The 26003-nt window shown below is 39.7% G+C and overlaps 1 protein-coding gene across 1 annotated transcript in view; it reads left to right on the top strand.

The window, feature by feature from the left end:
- ncanb (neurocan b) overlaps positions 1–26003 on the top strand; it is a 173518-nt gene that overhangs the window by 121522 nt on the left and 25993 nt on the right. The window contains exon 11 of the mRNA XM_063465887.1: positions 462–575. Coding sequence (XP_063321957.1) covers positions 462–575 — 114 coding nt within the window. The remainder of the gene's footprint in view (positions 1–461; positions 576–26003) is intronic.

Below are 26003 nucleotides of genomic sequence, written 5' to 3'. Positions count from 1 at the left end.
TTTAAATTGCATTATTATACATGTTTTCATAGCTGCTAGCGAGATAGCTTTTGAGTGGGAGCAGTGTTGTTGCTGAAGTTGGAAGTTCATTTTAACAGTTTTTCTCCGTTTTCCTCCATGCCGCTTTGTCTCTCTTCATAGCTTCCACCGTACTCTCCCTCTCTCTCTTGGCTCAAGTTTGACAGCAGAACTGCAGCACGTCCTGCAAACACATTGCAATTAGCATCATGCGCTTCAGTGCATCCCAAACCGCTCGCTGATGAAGTTCAATCAATTCGCTTTAATTATAACTTTCTCAGAAACACCTCTAATCTCTGCAAAAGTTTGATCTCTCAGGGGTTTTTTTCAATAACAAGCTGTGGCAGGTAGTTTAGAAAAGTAGCCATTTGGAAAGTGTTGTTTGTACGTCTATGTTTCTGTCTAACCTCACTCACCTCCTCATGTTCTCTCTCTCCCTGCAGACATTGATGACTGCCAGTCGAATCCATGTCAGAACGGAGGAACCTGCATCGATGAGATCAACTCTTTTGTGTGTCTTTGTCTGCCCAGCTATGGTGGCGCTACTTGCGAAAAAGGTAAAGTGGCAAATGGGACTGCTTCCCCTTTTACTCATTAGTTCATTTTAGTAAACGCTGCATGTGTTGAGCAGTGGCAGAGACTGGAGAAGGAAAGACCTAGTCTGTATATTTTTAAAATTAAATGTACTTTTGGGATAATATGGGAGCCTGATGTCTTTCAGACATGGTGCGGCCTGATCATTCCGGACTTTGTACTTCAGGCAAAGAATTTTAAACTTAATTCTGCCTTTAACAGGGATGAAATACATTCCCTCTTTCTAATTTCTGTTAGTTCTTAGCTTACCTTAATTTTTGGATCAACCGGAAACTTTAAAAGGGGCTTCTGGGACAACCTGATTATAAAAAATTACAGTAGTAAAAATGATAAAGGGAGTTTTTCAGCATTATTTCAAGACAGCATATTCCTAATGTTAGTAATATTGTGCTGTTGAAAGTAGCTACTCCAGGATGAGGATAATGCAAAATAAATACAGAAGAAAAACAGGGCTGTGAAGGACCAAAAGGAAGAGATGATGAAGGTGGAGAAGCAAGTTAACAAGTGAGGATAATAAAAAAAAGAAGACTGGGTATTCCTCTGTGTATGTGCAAAAGAGAATAAGAAGATGGTTTAAGACCAATATGTGGAGACAAAGGTAGATTTAGGAAGATGGAGTTAATGAGTTATGTGTCAGTGAAGACAGAGGAGATAGAGGAAATGGAGAAGGAGGGCGTGAATATAGACAAAGAAGCCGAGGAGGGGGAGACAGGGAAGCCCTGTGGCATAATGTATTGGGTTTATAGAGAACACCTGCGTCCAGCTGGTTTTGTTTCTCATTATGGGAATTCCCATGTGAGAAAAGGGGCATTTCATGGAAACATGGCCTACATGTCACTGCAGAATACCACTGAGGGGTACTTACAGCTACTGTTTGCATTAGGGTTTGCTTTGAACAGATTTTTACCCAGATTCTATGACAGACGTATTATTGGATATTTTCTAATGTAAGAACCGTCCAATCAATGCAGTCTAAAGAAAAGAAGGTCACATAACGCTGACAGTTGAGATTGAAAATGAAACCAAAATTGAAGATAAAAATGGAGAAGAAATGTGTACGACCCTCACCATGTCTCAGGTTAAAAACAAAGTACAGTTATTGCATAAGTACCTTTGTAGTCTCTCAGGCAGATGCTTGGCTAAATAAACAAATGCTGATTTTCTTAGAAATCATTAGAAAGACATCCCAATTAACTTTCCTGAGAATCATGATAAATTTCATGGTTTCTTAAGCATCAAAATAACCCAGTATTAGTTGTCTCTGTATACTCCATAGAGTGCAACCAGGGATTTCTCATAGGTAAGTTGGTTCATTTGTGATGATGTAATAACTTGGGATGTCAATTTGCCACGAGTATTAACAAACATTGGCAAAGAAAACACATTTGAGATATTGAGGGGGGCAATAACTGCGTAATGCAAACTGTGAATCTCCTAAAATATGAGCCTTAAGATAGCACAATTACATTTAAAAAGTGAATACCAAGGAAGACAGCTGAGCTGAAGAGTTTTAGGTAGAGGGACAGTTAGAAATTTGTGCCTAATTAAAAGCAATCAAGCTAAGTTCCTTCCCATTCAGGCTGACCTTTGACCTTATCTCAGAATAAGAGTTGTGTCTCTGAAGATGTGTCTTTTCTTTTAATGCAAGTTTGGCTTCTGGTCTCTTTTGCTTTTTACTACTCTTTTCTGATCTGGGACTTTGAGGGAACAACAATCGATGCTGCGCATAGAGTGGGAAGAGAATGAAGCACAATGGACATTTTAAATGTTGAAAACTTCAGTTTTGGTTTTGGCAGGTTGCAAAAAGAAAAGTAATGACATGTAAGCAGAACAAAAACACAAAGCTCCAAATTAGCTCTGCTCTTTGACAGCGTGCAGGTTCGTTTCCACAGCAGTTTGACACACTAGTCCTCACTGACAGATATTGACTACTGTATACTGACTTATACTGTAACATTTCTGCTCATGAATTAGCTCTTTCTTTTCTTATGTAGGTGCTTTTCTGTACATCAAAAGTAAGACTTAAAGTCTACACTGGTGTTTATCTATTAAACTCTTAGTCCCTTTTCTTTTCTGCACTGAGATAATTATTAAAAGAAAACAAATGCATTACATTACTTAATTACTCCCGAGAGACAGTAATTTGTTACGCTTCATGTGACATTATTTGTGCGTCACTCTTTAACATAACCTAAAGCGCACTATCATATTATTACAAGTTAACAATGTAAGCCTACAGCCACATGCCGAATCAAATGCCTATCCCAATGAGAACATGCTTACAATCTTTCTTTTAGTGTTTAAGTTTGAATATAAAAGAAAGTTGAAAACCAGCCCAAAGAGATTTCAATTTAACTTTCAATTCAATTTCAATTTATTTATTTATACAGCGCCAAATCACAAAAACAGTCACCTCAAGGCGCTTTATATTGTAAGGTAGACCCTACAGTAATACATACACAGAAAAACCCAACAATCATATGACCCCCTATGAGCAAATGGGTGTGGGAATTTTGATGTGGCAAAGTTGTTGCCACAGCAATTCTACAGTTGAACTATGTAAAGGTAAAAATGGAGGCTGCAATGTGGTGGCTGTGTCAAAATCACTCACCACCAGTGTTGGGTAAGTTACTTTGAAAAAGTAATTCAATTATAGTTACTAGTTACTTCTTCAAAAAAGTAACTGAGTTAGTAACTGAGTTACAATATTCTAAAAGTAATTAATTACTTGGAAAAGTAACTATTGCGTTACTTACAACAAAAAAAACCAAAGAACGTTTAACCCTCTGGGGTCCAGGGTATAATTGGCCATTTTTTTACTGCTCTTGATTTTCCCTCTACATTTTACCTTTAAAAACTATTTACTTTGCCTTGTTTGGTATCATTCTTTTTAGCACAACCTCGCATGCCTGAATTTACAGTTATGTTCTCATTTTGTCATACTGTATAACCAGAATTGATCTAAAATCAGACAAAAACCATAAAATCAGAGTAGAAAAAGTTATTTTTTTACTGTAACAACCATAAACATGTTTAATGAATCATATTTCATAACTTCAAATGCAAATATTAATTGTCAATTTTAAAATCCTCTGCACAAGTTTTGCAAACAACAAATTTATTTGCATCCATTTACCTTGATTTTTTAAATAACCATTTCAAACTATTTACAGAACAATCAGCTGTGATGCCACACAAATTATTTGTGCCACTCCAAAAAAATATTTTGTGTCCACTACAAAGGAGAACATCACAGCCTGATACCTGCAGATCTGACAGCAGCAGGTGTATCACTGCTGTTTCTACCTGGAGACAGCAGTCGCCTCATTGTTCTAACACACAACACAAAACTATCCACAACACTACACACTAACTACACAAGACAATACATTAACTACACACTCCAAACACGCTAAACGTCACAAATCTCACATCTCAAAAACTCGCTCTCTCTCTTTTTCTGCTCTCTCTCTCCCTCTCTCTCTCTCTCTCTCTCCCTCTCTCTCTCTTTCTTTCTGCTCTCTCTCTCTCTCTCTCTCTCTCTTTTTCTGCTCTCTCTCTCCCTCTCTCTCTCTCTCTCTCTCTCTCCCTCTCTCTCTCTTTCTTTCTGCTCTCTCTCTCTCTCTCTCTCTCTCTTTTTCTGCTCTCTCTCTCCCTCTCTCTCTCTCTCTCTCTCTCTCTCTCTTTCTCTTTCTGCTCTCTCTCTCTCTCGCCGTCACTCCTAAAACTTCCCGTTTTGTTTTGGTTTTTTGCTCATAAGCAGAGCGTACTTGCTAGCGCTAACGTGGCGAAACTATTGAGGAAAAAACGCCGCGTATATCTTGTTTATCATGACTCTGGTTTTACGTGGCCTATCGACACAATTTAAAAACTGGTATATGTCACCTTGTTGCTTTGTCTTTAAGTGGTCATGTGATTGACTTACCACGACTACTTTATTCTTCCTCAGTCAAACAGCAGCACTCATGTGATTGTTTTGCCCCCTGAGCTCCAGGTGTTGTGCTAGACAGTGATCGTGATTGCCGTCCGCAGGAGCGCGCGCAGCTGCTTAAAGCTGTAGCACCCAGATTACTTACAGCTACTTCCGTGCAACTGATATAAGATGCGGTAAGCTGAACACAGCTTCAACCGTCTGTTTGTTGAAAAATAGTAACGGACCGCGTTTCCTTGTTAGTAACTGTAACGGCGTTGTAACGATAGGAATAGTAATTAGTTAGATTACTCGTTACTGAAAAAAGTAACGCCGTTAGTAACGCCGTTACTTGTAACGCCGTTATTCCCATCACTGCTCACCACTGACTTTGTTACCTGTTGAAAATCGGGCTGTGGCCGCTGTGCTCGGGTCTGCATACAGACAGACTAAACATCACTCTGGGTTCTTCACCTACTGTAATAGTATTCTGTCTGTGCAGATGTTTGCAATGAGTCCATTTTGTGTTAGTATAATGCAGCTGTTTACAATAACACTCGTCCTTTTGTGGAATAAAAATAAATGTACTTTCCATATCTGTGCTCCTGAGAAGTCATAGACTGTTCTACCATGTTCCTTCTTCTTTCACACAAACTGAAACCAGCTGATTTTAGTGTAATTGTGCAGAGAGAAAAAGGCACCTTTGACATTTTTATTTTTTATTTTTTGCTATCCACCTATCATGCAGACAACTGAAGATCATTTGTAATGAATATTGGCATAATTGTAACAGAAATGTGATTAATGAATTTAGTACAGTAACACGTTACTTTGTAAAGCAGTCCACCCAGGATTTAAAATCTTATTATAGTTTTTATCTTTTTGAAAAAGCACACACAACATAATTGAAAGCAATGCAACACACACTACAGAACATTATTGAGCTTAGCATTATCTCAGAGCAACACAGATGTAAACAATAATGGAGACTTTGGTGCCACAGCTTGCTGCAGTAAGAAACAGTGAAATCACAAGGCTGAAGTTTGGATGAAAGTGGTTGGAAGGATGCAGCTTTAGTGAGAAGTGATGCTGTGACTTTGTGGAGTTATACAGGTCATTCTCAAAAAATTAGCATATTGTGATAAAGTTCATTATTTCCTGTAATGTACTGATAAACATTAGACTTTCATATATTTTAGATTCATTACACACAACTGAAGTAGTTCAAGCCTTTCATTGTTTTAATATTGATGATTTTGCCATACATAACTCATGAAAATCCAAAATTCCTGTCTCAAAAAATTAGCATATCATGAAAAGGTTCTCTAAACGAGCTATTAACCTAACCATCTGAATCAATGAATTAACTCTAAACACCTGCAAAAGATTCCTGAGGCTTTTAAAAACTCCCAGCCTGGTTCATTACTCAAAACCGCAATCATGGGTAAGACTGCCGACCTGACTGCTGTCCAGAAGGCCATCATTGACACCCTCAAGCAAGAGGGTAAGACAGAGAAAGAAATTTCTGAATGAATAGGCTGTTCCCAGAGTTCTGTATCAAGGCACCTCAGTGGGAAGTCAGTGGGAAGTCTGTGGGAAGGAAAAAGTGTGGCAGAAAACGCTGCACAACGAGAAGAGGTGACTGTACCCTGAGGAAGATTGTGGAGAAGAACCGATTCCAGACCCTGGGGACCTGCGGAAGAAGTGGACTGAGTCTGGAGTAGAAACATCCAGAGCCACCGTGTACAGGCGTGTGCAGGAAATGGGCTACAGGTGCCGCATTCCCCAGGTCAAGCCACTTTTGAACCAGAAACAGCGGCAGAAGCGCCTGACCTGGGCTACAGAGAAGCAGCACTGGACTGTTGCTCAGTGATCCAAAGTACTTTTTTCGGATGAAAGCAACTTTTGCATGTCATTCGGAAATCAAGGTGCCAGAGTCTGGAGGAAGACTGGGGAGAGGGAAATGCCAAAATGCCTGAAGTCCAGTGTCAAGTACCCACAGTCAGTGATGGTCTGGGGTGCCATGTCAGCTGCCGGTGTTGGTCCACTGTGTTTTATCAAGGGCAGGGTCAATGCAGCTAGCTATCAGGAGATTTTGGAGCACTTCATGCTTCCATCTGAAGAGCTTTATGGAGATGAAGATTTCATTTTTCAGCACGACCTGGCACCTGCTCACAGTGCCAAAACCACTGGTAAATGGTTTACTGACCATGGTATTACTGTGCTCAATTGGCCTGCCAACTCTCCTGACCTGAACCCCATAGAGAATCTGTGGGATATTGTGGAGAGAAAGTTGAGAGACGCAAGACCCAACACTCTGGATGAGCTTAAGGCCGCTATTGAAGCATCCTGGGCCTCCATAACACCTCAGCAGTGCCACAGGCTGATTGCCTCCATGCCACGCCGCATTGAAGCAGTCATTTCTGCAAAAGGATTCCCGACCAAGTATTGAGTGCATAACTGAACATAATTATTTGAAGGTTGACTTTTTTTGTATTAAAAACACTGTTCTTTTATTGGTCGGATGAAATATGCTAATTTTTTGAGACATGAATTTTGGGTTTTCATGAGTTATGTATGCCAAAATCATCAATATTAAAACAATGAAAGGCTTGAACTACTTCAGTTGTGTGTAATGAATCTAAAATATATGAAAGTCTAATGTTTATCAGTACATTACAGGAAATAATGAACTTTGTCACAATATGCTAATTTTTTGAGAAGGACCTGTAGTTGTCAAAAATAAGTATGTTAGCTAACACTAGTCTAAGCATCAGCTGTTCCAGGACTGGCATTGTACATAAAGTCATATTTGTTGTGTACTAAAAAGCTTTTACTCCATTTCAGCTGTCCAGTGCACCCGTACAGTAGCTTGTTGTTTTACAGTCACTATTTCAAGTGCTTTCTCATTCACTTCTGTCTGCTTTTAGACTGAAAGTGCTGATTTAACTATTACCATGCTGTCATATTGCAGATTTTAATAAATGTCACAGATGTTTGATGTTATTGAGATGGCCCTGTTCAGTCCTTGATTATTTTGGAAGGTTTCAAATGAGTTTTGTAAACCCTTTACAATACCATATTAGGGCATTTTGACTTGAATATATTTCTTGAAAGTCCAGCAATGTTATTCACAGGCAGTGTTAAATCTTCTAAATGCTGCCTTTAATCTCACTGGTCCCTGTATTTTCATTAGTTCTCATCTGCCTCTTTTTGATTTTTAACCAGAGCAAATGTTACTTTGGTCACAGCATTTTGTAATTTTCCCTGAGCTTATGATTGTCTCTTTAATATTCATTCACTTCCTGTGGTGCACATCATGAATAAACAAACAAAAGAAAAACATTTAGGCATCGTTTAAAAGTCCCATAAAAATGCAGAGCTTCTTCAAATCAGGGTTGGTTATTAAATGCTTGATTGATCTCACGAATTAGACTTCGATATCCTTCAATATTGCATCTACAAGACATATAAGAAAAAGTGTAGTTTTTTCTTTGCATTTTCTCTTTGCCAAACAGAATACCTGAGTGCGCCTGTCGTTTGACATGCACAGGAACTCTGCGTACGTTTCCTCTCCTGCTGCGTTGCTGCCTTCATGGCTGATTGGGAGCAGCAGGTCTGATTGTGTAAATCTAAAGTCTCTGTTTTCCTGTCGCTTTTATCTCTCGCTGCTCTGCACTCGCAGAAATGTGGGATTCAGCTGTGAAAAGTGCGATTCGCAACAGGCGTCGCTCTGCCATTTCAGCGTGATCTCAGTTTGATATCCAGAGGGAGGTCTGAACTGCGACAGAAACGGCAGAAATGAACTCATTTGTTCCGCCGAAGCTTCCATCCATTTAAATGTCATCCAATTGGTCCCCGTCTCACTAAAGTGGTCCACTATTTTTTTCTGTCTCATTGGTTGTGTGTACTTGAGTGCAAGTGTGCGTACGTGTGTATCTGTGCTTCTACACGTTCAGGTCTATGTGTTGTGAGCTCACAGCCTTGGATGCAGGGTAGATCCAGTCAGCTGCTGGCTTCCTCCGGCCTGTTACCATGGTGATCCGATCTGAGAGTCAATAATAGTAAGTTGACAGGGCTGAAATCCTCCAGTGAATGTGCCGAGAGAGAAGGAGAAGGCTTGTTACCGTGCAATTTTAGCAATTATATTTACATTTGACATTTTATTTCTTTTTCTTGAAACAAATTGTAGAGCTTTAGATTTCAGAGACATTGTTGATAATCTTGTCATTCGTAAAGCCTCTAGCAGTATTTGCTGTGTATTAACTTAACAATCCATACTTATGTAGATTTTTTGTTGTTGCCAGCAATGAAAGGAGATTTGATAAAAAGAATAGGAGGTTTGCGCTTAGCTTAACAAAGACACCAGTCAGTTGTTTCACTTGCGTTGCGCTGTTGAGTCTGTCCCGCTGTAATTTGGCTCACTGCCTAATCAGCGGAGGCAGAAACCACATCTTGCTTGGCCTGACTGAAGTGAAAAGTGACGGGCAGAGAATTAACTCCCATCAGCTTCTTTCCTGCTGTCTGCTTTTTTATTCACTCCACAGTTCTTTTCCCTACATCTTTCTAGGGAGAAAAACGACATAATGTGTACAGCTGAGAGTGTGGATTTGTTTCTTTACTATTCCACTACAGTACACACCTGTGTTTCATGTCAGCTTCATTTTTGTTCTTTCCTCTCCCTACCTTTCTGCTGTCACTCCCTGCGATTCTGGCATCCTTTTGCGCCTCTCATCTCCGGTGCACCACAGGAGTCTTTGTTACACTCTGCGAGTGTGTGTTTGTGTTTTTGCCTGTGTGAGCGCATCTTTGTCAGTGTGTCTGTTTGGGTGCATCTGCTGTTTTGTGTATGTGTGTGTGAAGTTTCACAGAGCTGTGAAGTTACAGATCTTTCAGCTAAACTACCTTTACTCAGCCACCAAACACTCACATGTGCTAGCGTTTCTTCTTGTGAGGATCCTCGTTGACATTATCCAGAATTCACACTCCCTTAACATGAGCCAGAACTTCAGAATCAGAATACTTTATTGATCCCTAGGGGAAATTCCTTTTCATTACAGTGCTCCATTATAAACAACCATTAACAAAGACAGACAATACACTAACTAAGAATAGCACAATATATACAGGCATATATATACATAAAGGTCACTTATTAATAAATAGCTGAAAAAGGAAGAACATGTGCAAAAAGGGTGTAGCTGTTGCCGTAAACAGTGTGTTAAGTGGATATGTTGTACAGGGAGATGGCCACAGGCAGGAATGATTTCCTGTGTCGTTCAGTGGTGCTTTTCGGTAATCTCAGTCTCTCACTGAACGTGCTCCTGTGACTGACCAGTATGTCATGGAGTGGCCACCAACAGGCCTCTGAAGAGAATGAGGACCAAAAATGGTCATCTCTTTGCATATCAAAAAAACAAATTACATCAATCCTCAAAAAGAAAAAAGGCACAAAAGTATAAATGACCTCAGATTCACTCTTTTTTTCTGTTTGTTGCTTTCATTGTTGACATGCTGACCAAGACTGAGGCTGCAAAATGAAGCCAAAGTGCTAAAAAAAACACTGCAATTTCACACATAGCCACTTGAAACTGTTCCCTAATTGAGTGTATATAAAAGACTGGTGTAGCCACAGTGATGGCACCCACTAGTTAGTGGGGTTCTGTTTTGAAGCCATCCATTCCCAAAGCAACTCAATCATTACTGACTCCCAGCTTTGAAGCTGAAAAAAATATCTGAACAATGGATGATATTTTCATAACTCACCAATTAAAACTTTATGAAGGACTGAAATTACGCAATATTACTGGCAGGTCACTTAGTGTGACATATGGGTGCCAATTACAGTCTACTAGGTTTCACGTGATAGATCATTGGACTCAATTAAGCATGCTAGCATTACATGTAGCTGCTCTCTTACTCCAGACAAAATACAAATGGCAAATGGCTTCCTACACTTGAAGCCTTAAAAATGAAGTCCACAAACCGATGGGTGCTATCACACTGTTATTTTTTTTTTGCCATATTTTTACATTTTCCAGGCCCAGGGAGCAGACACAGACCACAGCTAGGAGGATTAAAAGATTTATTGACAGAACTGAAGGAGTTAACTATGGACAGGTGGACTGTTGAACTAAGAACAGTGTTGTCAGGAAATGTTGGAGGTTTCTGTAGGCAGGGAAACAGGCAGTTAGCGAGGACCAGGGGACTATAACAGTTACTGAAGACTAAAAGTGATTAGTCCTGTGACCTTTTGTGAAGATGTAAGCAGGTGGTGTTGGGAGGCTTATAAGCAAGCAGTCAAGTTTTCAAGTGACTGAAGGTGAATTTGCTGGAGAGTGGACAGGTAGTTGACAAAAAGTTTGATTCCACTGTGGAACGAATTCCAGCATGGATGGAGGTACGTAACCTGCTGCATTGTATTCTGCACTTCTTACTGGAATGTGGGAAACAACTCCATTGAACCTGCATACACATTTCAGGTAACTGGAAAACAGGCATGGAGAAAGCGTTACATGCTAGAAAAATGCAAGTGCAAAGACTAAACTAAGAGAACCAATATCCCACCACTGTGGAGAGGACAATCTTGAGGAGTAGCTACAGTCAGTGCTTAAAAACACGAAGTTTGATTAGGGAATGCGTTGCAAGTGAGCGACCGGATTGCTCCACCTGTAGGCAGAGCACAGATGGACCCACCTCTCCACTTGAGAACACAGAGTCAGAAAAAGGTAAAGAGAGGAAAGAGGAAGGAAAATGAAAAAAAAAAACAAAAACAGTGCATACCTGGATCCTGACAACAGTCTATGAACGTGTACATACATCCCAAAACAGCCAAAACACTTTACCTATCCATGAATCCATCTAAATGCAATGTTTTCCTGCATGTCTATTTATTAAATGGCTGCTTAGATTGCAGCTGAACACTTTCATTCAGGCAGTGAAGTCAGTGTGACACATAACAAAGTTACAAAACCAACAGCTTAATAAGTTTAAAATCCAATCCACCGGAAATAAGTTCTGACTCCCCCTCTCAGTGTTCCTTTATAGAACAATAATCTACAAATTAGAAATAAAAGCCTGTCTTAAAAGGATTGTGTTGCTAATTAATCCCAAGATGTCTGGTTGCTGCTTGGTTATCTTTGAGAAATGTGTTTGCTGCCACCCTAAACACACAGAGTGCCGGCAAGGAGTGGCTCACATGTCATCCATCTTCTCTGACACCCCTTTCTGTTCCTCGTACGCCAAATCATTAATATTTATTGTGTTGTTTTTGGAAGGACGTGCTACAACTTAGTAGGCTGCACAGCTGTTAGCGGAAAGCGTGACCAGTAACTGCTGGTTGAGCACAGAAACGAGCATGCCAGAAGTTTCTCCCAGAGGTGTGTTGGTGATGATTGCAGCCACCAGAAAGTGCAGCAAAAACATCACATGCCACAACCATTCATTGAAATCCAATATAAATTCAGTGGAAGTCAAATTGTTCCAGACAGGCTGGCTCACCTTTTCGACTGACATACACATTGTCAAACACACACAAGCATACATTACATATACGAGCATAGACCTGAAATACTAAGTTGCTTCTGACAGGAAAACAAAAACTCAGAGCATTATAGGGAAGGGGAAGCAAAGTAGAGCACAACCCTCCCAAAGAGGATGCCAGGTGAATCTGGGACAGAGAGCTATGAAGACTTTTGAATATGTCAATTCCAACAGCAACACCAGTGCTGTAGATTGGAAGCAGACAATCTAGTGAAGCCTACACACTGTGGCTAATGAGGAGCAGAGCAGTCTGAGTCGACTAATAGTAGGAAGTGTCTCAGAACGCACCAGATGCAGTCCTCCTGTCAATCTGTCACTGCTGAAGTTTTTAAATCACTTCCTCACGCTAACTAATTTCCTCTTATACCAGTTTACCTTTTTCTCTTGCTTACACTGAAACAGATTTTCTTGTAATTTTGAGTTAGGAGAGATAATTATTTGTGCACTTTTTTACAAGGATTGTGGGGGGAATATTTTTCCTCTGTCGTCCCAAAAAAACCTACCCACATTCTGCACCTAATGATTTAGGTCCACTGTCACCGCACCACCTCACTAACCTCAGTGGCCTAACCCATTCTCTTGTTAATTTGCCTTAAGCACAATCTATTCATAATTTCATGCAACTTCATACATTAGTCTGTCTATGGGTTTTTGGAGAGTATTACTACAAGAAAGTATTTTTTTTAGAAGTATAGAAAACAAAATTGGGCTAAATTGAAAATGACTAATATTCTGATGGTCTCGAGATAACAGAGGAGAACTTTGCTCCTCATCTTGGTTGCTGCATTAGTTATTACCCAGTTTTTACACTTGTACTGCATCCCTAAACTAAAAATCTGAATTTCCCAGTGGAGCTGTATGTGAGTGCGTAAAATGTGTAATCTGAATCTGGGAGACTGATGATTAAACTGTCTTTTATCCAGTGAATTCCTAGGGAGCGAGTGGCCTGCTTTATGCACACTGTGACCAAGCAGCAATTTCACATAAAAAGTAGTTCCAGTAGTGATAAAGTATCAGATGCAGAAAACCTCTTTCTGTGTGTTACATGTACAAAAGGTCAACAACTGTACAAACATTATCCTAAGTTTATGGCGGGGGGGGGATCAGAATATTTGTCAGAAATATTTAAATCAGTGTAGAAAACTGGTATACAAAACTCAGTTTTCAAGGTCTTTCTTTCAGATTTATTGTATGAAAAGTGTAATCAAAAACAGGATTTTAATGTATTTCTCAATAGCTTGTTCTGCATAATAATAAGTAAAGCTTTAAAATAAATAACATAAAGTACAAAGTGCAGTAACTGTGTTTTACTGTGTGGAGTAAAAGCAGGAGCAGCATAAGATGGAAATAAAGTAAAAGTATGTTAAACTTAAATAAAGTACTTGAGTGAATGTATTCAGTTACATTCCTATTGGTCTAATAGCTTTGATGCTTCCCATATCTCCACCCCAAACACCTTCCTGCATTTAAATTGAATTATGTAGGTGCAAATTGTTGAGAAGACCAATGAATGCATGGAACTTAAAAGCCAGTATCTCAGATTTTATTTTATTTTTCTTTAATAGTGCTCCCTGAAATATATAGAATTTTCTAAGTTGAAAATCAAGGAGGCTGCTTTGTATGATGAAGAGGTCAGACATGGTTGCAAAAGTCAATCAAACAAATAATCACAGGGAAGTGACAGTTTGGTTCAGTGGCTAGCAAGCAGCAGGCCTGGGTTCAAGGCTCGAATCTTAACTTGGGGAAGGAAAAAAATGAGGCACTTATAGATTTTTTTTCTCTTTTAAGGAGATGTACTACAATAATACAAAATCTATAAATGTATTCACGCATTCAGATTTCTACTGAGTCAGATTCGGCCAGTTCGTCCTCACCACGTCATCGCTTCTTGGCAAGATGATTCCGTTCCGGAAATTCTGTAGGTCAATTTAGATGTTTTCTATACTATTATAACACTAAAGTGCAGTGTTGCTGTGTATTTTTACAGCGTCTGAGACAAACAAATAGAGACAATGACTAAATGTACTCTACAGTGTCTTGGTGTAATTCGTGGTGGAGCTGCAGCCTTTCTTCTCTGACTGAGACAGGCAGAGTGTACTGAAAGTTTACAGCTACACTTGTTACTGTAAGTGCAATCATCACAACCTTTGAGAGTGAAAACCCAGATCCAAATGTTCATCCAGATGGTGATGAACTGTATTTTTAATACACAAATGAACTACTTTGCCATCCACTCCACTTCATTTATGTGACAGGCATAAATGTAATGGACTTTATGCAAATAATAACTTTATTTACCCTTCTAAACAAGTACTTAATGTCTTCTTTTTATTGTATGAGCTTACATTGTTTGCCTAACAGACTGGTCTGTGTGAACAAGTTCAAGCTGGCCAGTAGCAACAGCATCTCCTCCAGTCCCATAATGGTCACAAAACATTGCCTTGCACTTACGTGTTTCAAAAAGATCACAAGGTTAAAGCAAACTGTTAAAATACGATCTAAAATGAAAGCTGCCTGTGTGTGACTAAACTGCCAGCTCAGTTTGTCACTTATCTTCAAATTTTCTAAATTGTTTTAAACTTAGCTCCAGGCTAAAACAGCAGCCACCCCCTCTCATTCTTCAGCTGCATTAGGCGGGTGCTTGCTACATGAGCTGCAGAGGGAGGGGGAAGAAATGAGTGATAGTGACTGATGTCTGTCTTCATCATTCCTTCTAAACTTCAGTGAACTTCATGTCAGAAATATGATTTAGTTTTCTGACATTTTGCATTTGTTTCTGGTGAGTTATTTTGTGACTTTGAGGGTTGCCCTAAACTGCTCTGGAAACTTTTACTGGTTCTTTTCGTTATTCAGAGTATTAAAAAAAAAAAAAAGACAAATTTAGGGGGATCACTAAAGTAAAGATAATATTATATTTGTACTTACACCTGGTTAATAGTGTATCCTTGACTATATTAAAGCAGAGAACCACTGCCATCTTCAACCTGCATTTTCAGAGCCTAAGCCCTCCAGAAACTCGGAGAATATTTGTCTCTACAGTCTTGGTCTGCCACTGTACCCTCAGTACTTTGGCTAGACGTGTGGTAAACAAGCCCTGGTTTGCTGTTTAAGGTCAGCCTCTTCTTGTTTAGGTGAGAAAGGATAAGTCTGAATGGACACAGCGTTGTTTTGATTCTGACAATACTGCTGCTGTCTAAACTGGCGAAAAGCTTGACTCATAATTAAATTTTGTGCATCCTGTGGGTCTTTAGAGGCTGTTACCGCTAATGAAGATCCAAGCGTTCAAATAACATGTCGACCAAGACATGTGCAAGACTGAGAAGTGAGGGAGCTGAAGCTTCTTGGATTACCTCGCCCACAGCAATCTCCTGAAGGAAAATGCGCGCACAGCGAGAAAGTCAGGTGAACGCACACAGAGGCAGGTATTCACATAGAATATCCCTGAGGTTTTGCCTAAGCCTGGCAGAGACTTTTCAAATTGAGCAATAGCAAGGCTTGCTCTCACTCCATATGCTAGTGTGTTCAACACTTGCCAGTTCTCTCTCCAAGCAGTAAACCTTGAGAGATGAGAGGTAATTTTTTTCTCATTCAGGGTGCTTAATTAAACAATGTTCCTGAAGCAACTGTCATCCTCCTCCCCAAATGAAAGAAAGTTCAGGCTGAAGAGAAAGAAAATGTGGAGAAGAGAGCAGAAACAGAAAGGAAGCATCTGTACAGGTGCTAAGAAAAGATGAAAAGAGAGGAAGTATGTTCCAGTGGTGTGCATTAATGAACATTTCGGATGGAAGGTTGTAAAAAGTAATACTTTGAGGTGCGCTGGAGGTTTACCACGATTCTCTTCTTCTTCTTTCTGATATTCCCAAGAAAATTGTACTCTGATATTGAAGTTCTGAAGCCTGCCTTGCAGTATTACAATCCTTTTTGTCTTTCATTTGTTGTTATCTCAGAGTTCATTTTCAGCACAGAAAGTTTTCCACAGGAATTTACCCTGAATTTCAACCACAGGTGCAGGTTCCAGGTTTGTTCCTGCGACAAGGTACCTCTTCACGCAGCATTACCTTTGAGTAATAACACAGAACCAGTCACTTGGTGGTATTACTTTCAAGTAATATGCATTTTATTAACTAATTTGGTTTTAATGGGGAAATAATTATTTGATCCCCTGCTGAATTTGTAAGTTTTCTCTCTTATAATGTAATTAACAATCATATTTTATCATAGTTACATTTTAATTAAAAGAGAATTCATCTCTGTGCTTCACTGTGTTCTCTGGGTCAAACTCAGCATTTTTCTTCCTCCAAACACGATGAGTCGAGTTGATGCTAAAGAGTTAGATTATAGTTTTATCTTTTCCCCAAGCCTCTCTGAACCAATTCGATGTTCACTGGCAAACTTAACACAGACAGGAGGACCTTGCGGATGTTGCAAGATTTCCATTACGGTGTAGTGTGCTACCAATGGTGTTCTTGGTAACTGTGATGCCAAATGCCTACAGATCTTTTACAAGCTCCTCCCATGTAGTTCTGGGCTTGTCCACCACCTTTCTCATGCTCATTCTTACCCTATGGTCATTTATGCTTCTTCCACTTACAAATAATTGACAGCTGTCACCTTCTCACCCAACCTTCCTGCTGATTGTCTTGTAGCCCATTCCATCTTTGAGCAAGTCTTCAATCGCATCCTTTCACAGCTCTTTGGTCTTGCCCATGTTGCTGGAGAAATTGGAATGGGAGAAACTGATATTATGGACAGGTGTGTTTTTAGAAACATAGGCTGAGATCAGCTGTATTTGTAATCAATGGATTTATTGATTTCTGGCTGGGTTGTAGGGGATAAAATACTTATGTGCACTCCTTGATGTGCAAATAATGTTATCACTTTTATCTAATGTGGGTTTTTTCCTAGATTTTTAGTTGATATTCTTGTAAGTGAGCAAGCTTAAAAATTCAGCAGGAAATCAATTATTTCCCCGCACTGTAAAAGCAATCATCAGATCTTTGTTTTGATAGAGCCAGGTGGGTGCTTTTCAGTGTGAACATAATGGCAAGTCTCTTCCCCTACTTCAGTGCAAACATCTGACAGTCACTGTGTTCCTGTGTGGTACGCAATAATAACCAATCTGTTGTTTGTTTAGTTTTTTTATTGGTCTAATTTCCCAAAATGTTTTTTGTGGTTTTTCAGATGGTAGTTGAAACACAAATGTGCTGAAGTCATAATTCAGTTGTTGAGTTTTATTTTTCTGGCTGTGTGATTCCTGGCAATTCTCTTAAACTCTTTTTTGTTCATTTGAGGCTGATTAACAAATGATTAGCAAACAGATGCCTGTTTATACATCCAGCTGACACGGCTAATGGTTTTGGGACACTTCATTAAAAATACCCAGTGGCCACTGTACAGGCTCTCCACGGTTTCCAATATCTGTCTCTTTAGGAGAGATTCTCCGGTACTAATTTTCCAGTGCTAATTTTCTCTGTCTAAGACAAAGGGCAACTTCAAGAGCTAATTTTAAAAAAGTTGCAAAAACTGCAGTTCCTCCAAGTGCCACTGGAGGTTCACTCCAAACAGTAGCCGCTTAAGTTAAAATGTTCTGCTTTGCAGCACTGAAAAAAACATATTTACACTCTGGTACAAGAAAGGCTTTGGGTTCTATTAAACAAAATTATAACTCATTCACCTGGATACTAGAGGCCGCGTCGATTGGCACATCTTATCTTCACTAATTGGAGTCACTGAAGTGGACGTAACTATTTTGACTGTAGAGTTATATGTATATCTGTACTTTGTACCTAAACAGTTTATGAATGCAGCTGGCTAATCAAACTTGTTAGTAATGTCTGATGAACTAATTCTAGCTTTTTATAAGATAACTTCTGGCTCTAGAAAAAGAAGCCTTGAAGCTTTAAAAAGGCAGAGTCCAAAACCAGTCAATGACATCACGTTGGCTACGTCAATGTTTTATTCTTTCTCTAGTCTAAACACTGGGTTTGGATGAGCTTTTTGCTTCCTACTACTGGAAATACTGCTGACTAGAATATTGAATTTCAACTACAAGTCTAAGCACAGCTGATCTGCCAGTGGTAAGTTGACCAGCAGCTTTTAGAAGTCTCTGACATTCTGAAGTGATCCTCTCCTCAAGATGAGGTCATCTACCTTAATAATAGTACTCAGATCTTGATTAAAACATACCATTTCTAATTAATATCCTAAACTTTTAAGATTATCTTTGTGTGTACAATTTGAATCACTGTTAGTTATTCAGGTTTTCCCAGTGGATTACTTTTTTTTAATTTTTTATTCTTTTAAGCTGTGTCTTTAACATTTTCGTTTTGCTAATATGTTTAATCAGTGATTTAGTTTGGAGTGCTTAAAAAGGACTTTTCCATTGGAACCTACTCGGATTGAGTCACCACCACTCAACTCGAATCGACTGGTTTTCCATTACAGTTTAGTATTTCCTAATGGTCATTGTCATAGCAACACGGATGAGCATCCCGCAACGTAATTAATATACAACTCAAACACTACAACAAAGGTGGACGTAAAAGCAAGAATATAATTTCCCTCATTGCCGGATTTCAGAAATGGCAGTTTTGATTTTCATGAACAAGACACTCATGACTCATCTAGTGACTCTACTGACTAACCAATCAGTGGCATGCAGTCTGTCACATTTTAGTACCTGTTTGGATCACTTGAAGCCCCGGCCAAGCAGGTACTAAAAAAGTACCTGCTACCAGGTACTATGACCTAATTTAAAAACCCTGAAAACTGTAGCGAACTGTGCTGAGTCGATTCGAATCGGTAGTAATGGAAAAGAAGCTATACTGTGAAGCACTGTTGTTGACATTTGCTATAGAGGTAACTAACTGACATGATTTAACAACTAGTCAGGTAGCAATTTTCATAACTTAAACAACTAGAAAAACCTTAGATCGGGGTGGTAATTCTCTAGTGATTTAGTTGCAAATAACTTCTTTCATTTAAACATTGACATGTGTCCATTGTTTATTTGAATACTAACGTCTGATTTAGACTTCTGAGGTAAATCTCTCTGTATAACATAACCTACATAAGTGGTTGATATTGTTGCCAACAGTAGAAACACAGAGGGAACTTAAGCTGCTACTAAAAGTAACAAAAACATTAACTAAAACAGGATGCAAAAGTGAAACTCCTGACCATTTTAAACATAAGGTAAAAGAGGAGTCAGTGACTCAAACGTTTTACAGAGAATTAAGCTTACAGTCTAGCAGAATAAAGAAATCAAAACCCAACAAACACAGAATTGAAACGCTTGGAATAACTATATAACCTCAACAGAAGCCCAAACTCACTTATATTCTCAAGGAATTCAAAACCCCAAAACGATACACTTTGTTAATTAATGCATGCGGGTGCCAGTTTAATTCACTGGTTAACCCTCTCAGGTTCAAATTAAGTTTTTGTTGCTAATGCACAACCAAGTTCTGCAGTGGTACTTCTGAGTAAAGAAAACTCATAAAATATGTATGTGGGGTAATCAGGTTGTTAGTTTTTAACTGTTGCAAATCGGCAACGCCTGCCTCGAGAGGGTTAAGCAGGCAACCAGTTGCGATGCAGCAGCCTGGGCAGGCAAAAATGTAAAAATCAAGTACATACTTTTTTTTTAAGTGTATTATACAGTAATAAAATGTGACCTGTCACCTGCTGTAGGTGTGTTTACCTTCCTTAAGCTTTACATTAGCTGCAAACCTTTAAAGCCATTATCAGCCTACTCCTCTTAGAATAACACTGGCAAAGATGCAGACAATGGATGTACACCAATATATTAACATCATATGCTAAGTACACACGGTGCCCACCCGTATAAAACGGACCAGCTGTGTGCCTGCTGTGTGAATTGTTGCCTTTTCCGTCTAAAGGCTCCTGCTGCCCTCTCTTTTACCTCAGCCTCCTACATCAGCATCAATCTGCAAAGACACATCTATGGGATAATTATGCAGAATGAGCGCTCAGACTGGCATCAGTCATTCATGTTGCACTCTGAAGCTTTTTTTACGGTAACATCCATTACTGCTAATTGTGAGAATCACACTATTAGAATGTTCCATTAATCAATGCAGGACTCATAATAACCATTATTAATTCCTCAGCCAGTGGCACATTCTTGTCACATTCTCACCTTTATCAGCAGATTCTCGCTGTCTCTCTCACTCATTTCCTCTCTCTCTGGACTTCTGTCATCTGCCCTCTTGCAAATGGCAACACTGGCCTGTCAGCCTTCAAAGTCTCAAACGGGGAGAACACAAAATGGCAGCACACGCAAACACGCACAAACGTGAGCACATGGCGTTTCATCATTCAGGAGATCTAAAAAAGGCGAGGAGCAGCAGAAATATCACTTGGTGATGTGGATAAACGACCCAATCAGTCAACTGGAAGTGTATGGCCTTTTATTTCCTAACTGCTGTTCACTAAAGTCTGTGGGAATATTAATCGCTGAAATGTACCCCCTACGTCTCCCTCCTCCTGACAGAGGGAAAACGGGAAAAAGAAGACGACTTGAATAATGTCTAAATATTTGAAGAGGTTGATGTGATGTCTGGCTTTGAGCCTCACTGTCAGCGAGTGGGAGAAGAAATCAGCAGAGACTAGGTTGAAGATCTGAGGGGGAGAAAACATGCCTGTTTATTTTTGATCTCTCCTTTTTCTTTCTCTCTGTCTTGCTTTACTTTCACTTTCTTTTTCTGTCTCTCTCTTCTCTGCCCTCCCACACTGTAGCTCACTGCTTTCTTAGCTCCCGTTTTTTGTTTTCCTCAGACTCCACTTTTTTCTCAAGCCTATGTAGAAGCCTATGAAAAGCCCCTGTTTACAGTTCACAGCCCCTGTTCTAAAATGACTGGTTAATGCCTAATTGGGAGCAACGGTATCCTTAAATACTCACTGACTCCCACTGTGGACCCCATAGCAGAATGTGTGTGAGTCAGTCAGTCAGTGTGTGCGTGTGTGTGTGTGTGTGTGTGTGTGTGTGTGTGTGTGTGTGTGTGTGTGTGTGTTTCGTCTCTCTCTTTGTGACACCTACCCTGATTCTCCTGTCCCTGTTCCTGTAGATAACAACCCTTTCTCCACTTCCATGAGCCAAACTGGACTCACTCCCGATTGTAATACAATGTACCAGCTGCCATGTGGGTAAACACTTTGTGCAGGTAGCTAGCGGATGTGATGACAGAGTGAAAGAGTGTGTTTGCAGTCAGCAGAGGAAATGACAGCAGCAGTGACTGATTTTTGGTCCCAGAAGACCAAAGATAACACTGTGCCTGCAAATGCTAATCAACTTTGTGTGTTCAGAAGTGTACTATCTACACGAAGGACGGCTGGAAAACTCAGCACGTCCCCTGCGAAGCATCCCTAATTCATCCCTTTCCTTCCTTAGGGCTCATCATAGACTGTATATAAAATACTGCATCAAACATTCATATAGTAAGCTTTATGCCACCAAAATACTGCATAGTCAGTCATGTGAAAGCTCTGTGACAGCATTTTGCAACTTTTTGGAACTTTTTTATCTTTTGGTCCCACCCACGTGGTAAGAAATATAGATACAGTTACAAAGTAATGCACCAGGGATGTGCGCCTGCATGGATTTGGCTGATTATAGATGATACTGGGTTGCACTGCAGAAAAAGTTGAGCCAGGTTCAACTTATTCAACTGTGTTGTTTGGCTGGAGCCCAAGGGTGCTGCATCAACAGAATAGCCATATCCAAACAAATGAAAAAGCTGTTTTTTTCCACACAGGCCTTCTGTTGGTTGAGCAGTCTGTTCTTTTTCTTTTGAAGATTATTTAAGCAAGCATTAAGGGGGGAAAAAGGCTATTGGCGTCCTATCACTAATAAACATGCAGGCTTAGGGAACCAAGAATTAAAGACAAATTTTTTGTTTGTCTGGGGTATTTTGCTGTTTCTTTTTTTCTTTTTCTGTTTTTACTGTATGATCTTGCTGGAGTTCAGTGAGCTTCATAATACTTAATGAAACTTTTTATGAGTCATGAAAAAAATAAAAACTACCACATTAGTCATCCTTATTTTGAATGAAAGTAAAAGACACAGAGATAGCTTTATATTTTATATACAGACAGATTTATGAACACTTTCAACTGGTCTGTGCAAATCAACAAGTTATTTTTGCCTCTACCAGCCAATGCTTTTTCATGCTCTGTAACAAGAAGAGTGCTGTTAATGGACTTCAGTTCTCTCACCTTTATCTCCTTGCCTTTGCTCTCTGTTGCAGTCATTAGTGATTGTTAATATTTCTGTTCTCGAGAGCTTTAAAATGGATTTAACTCAAAGATGCCTCAAAAACCATTAGATTCTTATTTTTTCATCAGTGATAGCCAGGAAGTTATATTTTTAGGTTAAGTAGTGTTTCTTAGAGTGTCAGCTGAGCTTACATGTGAGGGTTTTCACTTGTTAAGACAAAACCATTTTTACCATCTTTTTTATTTAAAATTTGAATCATAAAACACATATTCTTCAAATTCAAACTGTAAAGGAAAAGAACCAGCAGCACTAAGTCCCCATAATGTGAAAGCAACTTCATTCTAAAATGAGCAACAACCTCCACATAAATCCAAACGTGATGTTAAAGCCAGGCTCATCTTGTTCTGAAGCAGCGGGGCGGACCAGAGAGCCAGTGAGCTGCCCAGAGGAGGCTGAAACTGTTAAAATGGCTAATTGGGTTTCATGTCATTAGCGCGTTTTGAGGTCATCAGATTAATTCCCCAGACTACCAAGAGACATTTGAGCAGGAAAAGAAATGAAGTGATACTCCACATTTACATCATTTACAATACAGTAGTAGCCAAATGTGTGCTCATCTTACACCACTGCCCAGAAGACAGTGTTATATCAAACAAAACCAGGGTAATCTGGAAAGCAGTCCTCTTGATGATTTTAATAAACTGGCCATGCTTTATGAGTAAGTCATCACAAGACGATAAACCTGATCAGACATTTGATGGAAGCTTTTGGGCTCTGACGCATCCAGAGATACTATAGACCAGCGGTCCCCAACCTTTTTTGTACCACGGGGGGCGGTTGATGTCCGAAAATATTTTTACAGACCGGCCTTTAAGGTGTCACGAATAAAAACAACAAAATAAAACCAGTACCGGAACCAGAAAAAAAGAAGATGTATTCATGACACACAGGAAAAGACCCAGTGAAACTGAGTTAACGATAAAAAAAAATAATGATAACAACCGATAAAAACCCTGAAAACCATAAATTTAACACCCGAGCCTCAACTCTCATGGCCCGTTACCAAACGACTCACGGACCGGTACCAGTCTGTGGCCCGGGGATTGGGGACCGCTGCTATAGATCCGCGTCTTGTGTGTGTGTGGGGGGGAGGTTGTGCTTTTGCAGCTGTGAATATATCTTTCTGTGGACAGATTTAATCAATGCTTTGCCAACAAAACAGTCACAATACTTTAAAGTTGTACATTTGAAAAAAAATGGAACAAGTGGTTGAGTTTGAAGATGGTAATGCTAAAACCCATAAATAGTAAAAAGAAGCTGCAAAAATGTGACAAGGAGGCCATTTTTATCTCAAATATAGGATAAATCATCAAGTATCTAAATTATACTCTCCCAGCAAGTACTCAAGTAAAACAGTGGTTTGAAGATTCACTGCTGTACTTTTTGTGACTAAACTGTATTTACATATAGATGTTTTGTATGTTAATGATTCACATCAAACAGCTGACATTTTAAACCTCATTTCATATGTAAGGAAGTGCTAAATCTTCTCATTTTAAAAAATATCAGTTGATCCATGTCTTGTGGATGCACAAATCTCTCTTCCTTTAGTCAGTCTTCCTTAAAGATAATCTGCTGCGGGTTAGGCATTAGTCATCCTGCCCAGTGTTTAAACCCATGTGTGCTTTGCTGTGACAAGATTTTGAATGGTTTTTTTATTTTTTTCGTAATTGCCTTAACCAACATATTAGACTTTGAAATAAGAACAAAGTGGGTCGGCTTTTTCAAATGATGAATATTTAAAAACATCAGCCTTGCCCATATGAAATCCTTTAAAAAACCGACCATGTTTTATTAGTAAGTCAACACAACACGATAAACCTGATCAGACATTTGATGGAAGCTTTTGGGCTCTGACGCCATTTTATACTCAGCCCAGTAAAAACATATTGTTAGCAGCCCAGATGTATGTCTGACCTTCGTGTGACTACAGCTCATTTTAGAGAATGGACTTCTTGTTTATGTAGGAACCGATTTTCTTCAGGCCTCCTGTAAGGGGTTGAATGAATGCATGTCAAAGAGGTCAGTGGATGTATGTTGAATTTCAAATAGTGGAGAGTGCCACCAGGGCTTTAACGAGTGAGATAATTGGACAGGCACTTGCCATGACAAATTTCACTGACATACTGTGTGCAAACATTATTGTCATTAATCATTTCCCACATCCTCTTTCTGGCCCCACGTGCACATGCATTCAGCCAACATGATCATCTGTCTAATTTTTAAATGACATAGCAATGCTCTATGTTTATTGTTTGAGACACGATAAAGAAATGATCTTCTAAGCCTAAAGTTCAAATATCCAGTAATCTGCTGTTGCATAGTGAGTAGACTGTAGGAGTTTGCAGATTGTGCAGCCGTTTTATACTTTGCTCATTATTGTGGCTGACTGACAATAAGTTTGTCACTCTAACACTCAAAAGAGATACTTGTCATCTTCTGAGTCAGCTAATGCATTAAGCAGCAAAAAAGAAACAATGGTTCTGTATTTCATGAGTTTGGACTTTTATATTAATTCAAGGAGAGTTTTTCCAAACTTCACTTTCAGACAAAAAATGTAGCTCTACCTGAGGAGGCGGTGTTACGGTGACCCAGTGCAGTGCATTTTGTGAACTTGCGTCATTGCACTTCACAGCAGAGTACCTCAATGTCCCTGAACACTCTGAAAGGAGGAGAGCTTAACAGTATAAAAGGCAAAGGTTTGGAAGCCCTTCTTTAATATTCCTGTAAAGAAAAGCTTTCATTATGGACTCCTTTCCTCTTGTCTTCTCTCTTCTCCTCTGCTCTCCCTCTTCTTTCCATGGCCAAGACAGCATCTCTCTGCATACTAAGCAGGGCCCCATACGGCCCAATTTGCACTGCCCAATTTACTGGTGTCGCTTCACATTTGTTGGGGGAGAAGCTGAGGCCATTTCCCTGATCCCCACAAAGAGGGAGGGGGCGCGAGAGATGGTGAGGATGAGGGAAACCTGGAGGTGGCTCAACTGACAGATCAAGCCTGAACCACATCAACTATGACATTTAAACTTATACACGTATATTCACAGACACACATGCTCACAGACACTTACATCTGTGCACACATACACAGTCCAAAGCATAAAATGAGAAGCCAAACACACACCGCATTACAACTCACAGTTGCACAGCTAACCCCCAGAGAGATGAGGAGAGAATAGATGGGAAAGATGAAGGGAAAGAAGGAGGAAGGGTTTGGGGGGTGGGGATAAGAGGGAGGGACAGACACTGTGCTGACAGGACTGTGACAGGGCTTAATTACCAAGCGAGCACTGCACACTGGAAGCAATTTCTAAGGATTGTTGTCATTTGAATAGATTAAAACGCCCTTTCACTGGACTAAGCTGTCTCACCAGTGACTTGCCTCTGCTGTAGATGAAAAGTCCGAGGCAAATCAAAGAGGAGAAGACACCAGCAGAGCCAGAAATGGAGGGAAGGAGGCAGAGAGGGGTGTCACAGAGGGCACTAACAGCAACATCATGTAGGGTTTTTTTGTTTGTTTGTTTTTTGCTGCAGAACAGGAACATGTTGTGTGTGGATGCAAACATAAACACTAAATTAATGATGGTCTCCCTCTCTTAATGCCCAAATCCTCCTACCTCTTTCCCATGCAGCACCATGTGG

The sequence above is a fragment of the Pelmatolapia mariae genome, linkage group LG23, assembly GCF_036321145.2.
Source record: "Pelmatolapia mariae isolate MD_Pm_ZW linkage group LG23, Pm_UMD_F_2, whole genome shotgun sequence".
Taxonomy (NCBI): Eukaryota; Metazoa; Chordata; class Actinopteri; order Cichliformes; family Cichlidae; genus Pelmatolapia; species Pelmatolapia mariae.
This window is presented reverse-complemented; position numbering and strand designations above follow the sequence as displayed.